A 3,583-nucleotide genomic window follows, 5' to 3' on the forward strand; every position below is an offset into this window, starting at 1 on the left:
TTTGGAGATCAGAGGCTCTCCCAAAAATAATTTTTTTTATATGGCTCCTACTGAAAGGCAAAATCTTAACAACAGAGAACCTAAAAAGAAGAGGCATCAACGACCCATCCAGATGCCCCAACTGTTGTAATGCCGAAGAAACGATGCATCATCTATTCATAGAATGCCCTTTTGCTGTTGAATGCTGGGAAAAGATGTCTTCCACTGGAAATTTAATTTGGGAACCTCAGCATACCATAGCGGATAGAATCTACAAATGGAGAAAATGTTGCCCCTGGAAAGAAAAAAGAAGCAAGTTGGTGAAGAGAGTATGGAACATTCTCCCTCACACCTTGCTATGGCGTATCTGGTTAGCTAGAAATCGAAAAATTTTCCAAGACAAGAGCTCAACTACACAAATAACCTGCAACAAAGCCAAAATCCTTGCTCTGGAAACTATCTCAATCAACACCACTGGAAAGATAGATGCAACGAGATATAGTGTGGAGGAGCGAGTTTCATAAGTTACATTCTGGAAAAAAATCATAATGTACAGGAAGGTAGCAGGAGGGATGCACAGAGGAAGGCAAAAGCTAGCTCATGGAAAATTAGATTAAAAGAAGAGGAGTTCGCCAACTGGATACAAAACTGCAACTGCTTCTATCTATTCTTCGACGGGGCATCTAAATCAAATCTTGGTACACCTGGAGCAGGGGGGTTGATTATCAACGCCAATGAGGAGTGCATCCTCCATTATGAGTGGGGTCTAGGGAAGGTCTCAAATAATAGAGCTAAAGCACTAGCTTTGTTTCAGGGCCTAACTCAGTTAGGCAAACTGAGGATAAAGAAGGCAAAGGTATTCGGTGATTCCTCTGTTGTCATCTGCGTAATGGTCCATCAGCAGGACTCTCCCAACACTCTCATTCAGCAAATTAACAGACGCAATCAAATTCTGTATCAGGCAATGGATGACATTCAATACTACCATATTCTTCGTAACCTTAACAAGAGGGCTGACGGTTGCGCCAACAGTGCCTGTGGAAGGCCAGTTGGCACCCTAAGCTGCAACTCTAAGGAGACTTACCAACCTTTGCCATGACTCCAAATAAACTCAACAGCGTTAAGCCTAAAAGCAATGACAGAATCAATTGGAATCATCTTCCTCGGGCTTTCAATAGGATTGCTTACTGCAGCAGGATATTGCAAGGACACGAAATCCACAAAATACTCATTAAGCTTGACAATCTCATCAAATCTACTGGCAGATGTATCCTCAGATCTAATTCATGGATCCTCCAGGACATCTCTCTGGTCTGCCCTCAGGATTCCCTCCTTCATCCCATGACTGGTTGGTCCCTCTCCCGCCTCACCACTCTCCAGCTTCTTCCTATATCTCACCCCCTTCCTTCATTCATCAACGCTAAGTATTCCTCACTTCATTGCTTGCTCCCTGTTATTGCTTCCAAGCGAACTTGTCCTCAGGTGATTTCTCATGTGCTGTGTTGTCTATCGAACCGTCACTTCTGCTTCAGAGATAGTCTCTGCCCTCTGTGTAGCGATCCGAACCTCTGGACAACTCTCTTTTGCTCTATCCATCTAACTGTCTTCCTCGCCTCCATGCGGTTTCAGGCCATCAAGAGCCCAGCTGCGCGCTGTGGTGCTCTGAATCTCTCTGCCCCCTGTGTTGTGAGTTATATTCCAAATTTTGTGTGCACCCACTCCTTATTTCTTCCATCCCCGGCAGCAAGTATGGCACGTAATGAAGATTGTCTGCATTGTGCGGACCTGCAAGTTGAATTAGAAGAAGTCAGGGCTCAGCAGCGTGTCTTGGAGAATCAGCAGAGGATCTTGGAGACAAGAATTGAAGACCACAACCACATCATCAATGGTAAATACCGAGCTGAAATTGACCTCTTCCTGCATAGAGTCGCTTCACTTCATGAGCAGTTCAGCCACTTGTCAAATAGGTGTAGTCATGCGTAAGAATTGATTTCGATCCTACAATATATGATGGACAGGTGAGACAAAGAATCCCCAAGCTCCTCAAGTGCCAAGTAGACAGAAGTGGATCAAAAGCCAGAGGAATCCACCGCAAGGCAAATTAGTCACATAGAAATAGATTAAAAAATGTTTTGCAAATGTCAATTTTGGTTGTTTCAATATGTAAGAAGCTACAGTAGCTTAGGTAATTTTAGAAGCAGAACAAGCAGGACAAGGATCAAGGAGAGGTATCTATTTTGTAAATCCTTTGATCCAAGCTGCCATCAGTATCTAATGTATCTCAGGAGTCCTGACTCTCTTTTTTTTCAGCAATTAATATAGCAACCGACTGTGTTTAAACAAAAAAAAAGTCTTGAACATGAATTAAATTTCTTATACTACAATTTTTGTCTAACCATGATTCAAATTTCCGGGAAATAAAATTTGTTAACTAAAAAGTAAGACCCTTTATCTAAATTATTGATAAGAATCATATAAGCCCTCAAATTAAAATCTTCTGAACTATTTTGAGTATCAAATTTCTAAGGTGCATGCTTTTCGTTTACATCCATCTTAACTCTAGATTTAGTGAGCATAGAGTGGGATTTAATTTCTTGATGATAATGCTAGAGTTTGTTCTATTTTCAGAGTTTGTGAAATCTTACAAAGACCCGGGATTTCACACGAGTGAGAGAGACAATTTACTTGATGTGGTTTATAAACATGTATATGCATCTCCTTGATAGGGATGAGTAAGTGGAGGGATATGGAGATGAGTATGCGATTGTTTTGTGTGAGAAATCCATCACAACTTGCTAGATTTCTCACTCTACAATCTTTCTATGTGCTTGAGTTTGCACTAAAAGGAAATCTAACACATGTTAGGTTTTCTTTTACATTGAAATGTTGTTAATCTAGCACACATTAGACTTATTTAGTCCTAAAATTTTGTTACGTTCTTGTGTTTGTGCTAGAAGGAAATATAGCATGTGTTAGATTTCTTTCAAATTTAGATGTGTTTGTGTTTGTGTTGGAAGAAAATTTAACACAAGCTAGATTTCTTATACTCTACAATGTTGTTGTTGGCAAAGTGCTTGTACTTGTGGTAGACATAAATCTAGCACTTGCTAGATTTCTCAATTTACAATGTTTCTATGTGCTCAAGTTTGCGCTAAAAAGAAATCTAACACATGTTAGATTTTATTTTACATTGCAATGTTGTTAATTTAGCACAGATTAGACTTATTTAGTCCTACAATGTTGTTATGTTCTTGTGTTTTTGCTTGAGGGTAATATAACATGTGTTAGATTTCTTTCAAATTAGAATGTGCTTATTTGTGTTGGAAGAAAATTTAATACAGTTTATAATTCTTATACTCTACAATGTTGTTGTTGGCAACTTGCTTGTATTTGTGGTATACATAAATCTAACACTTGCTAGATTTCTCATTCTACAATGTTTCTATGTGCTTGAGTTTGTGCTAAAATGAAATCTAACACATGTTAGATTTTCTTTTACATTGCAATGTTGTTAATCTAGCACACATTAGACTTATGTAGTTTGACAATGTTGTTATGTACTTGTGGTTGTGATAGAAGGAAATATAGCACGTGTTAGATTTCG

General features: G+C 39.0%; 1 protein-coding gene across 1 annotated transcript; it reads left to right on the plus strand.

The window, feature by feature from the left end:
* The first annotated feature begins 337 nt into the window (after positions 1-337).
* On the plus strand, positions 338-1,078 carry LOC149139043 (uncharacterized). Its single transcript, XM_089450565.1, has 2 exons — positions 338-349; positions 536-1,078. The coding sequence occupies exons 1-2, from the start codon at positions 338-340 to the stop codon at positions 1,076-1,078; spliced, it is 555 nt and encodes a 184-aa protein (XP_089306691.1).
* Positions 1,079-3,583: the final 2,505 nt, after the last annotated feature.

This window comes from Pinus tabuliformis, chromosome X (genome assembly GCF_031772625.1).
Source record: "Pinus tabuliformis cultivar Carrire ecotype Pingquan chromosome X, CPIR1, whole genome shotgun sequence".
Classification (NCBI taxonomy): Eukaryota; Viridiplantae; Streptophyta; class Pinopsida; order Pinales; family Pinaceae; genus Pinus; species Pinus tabuliformis.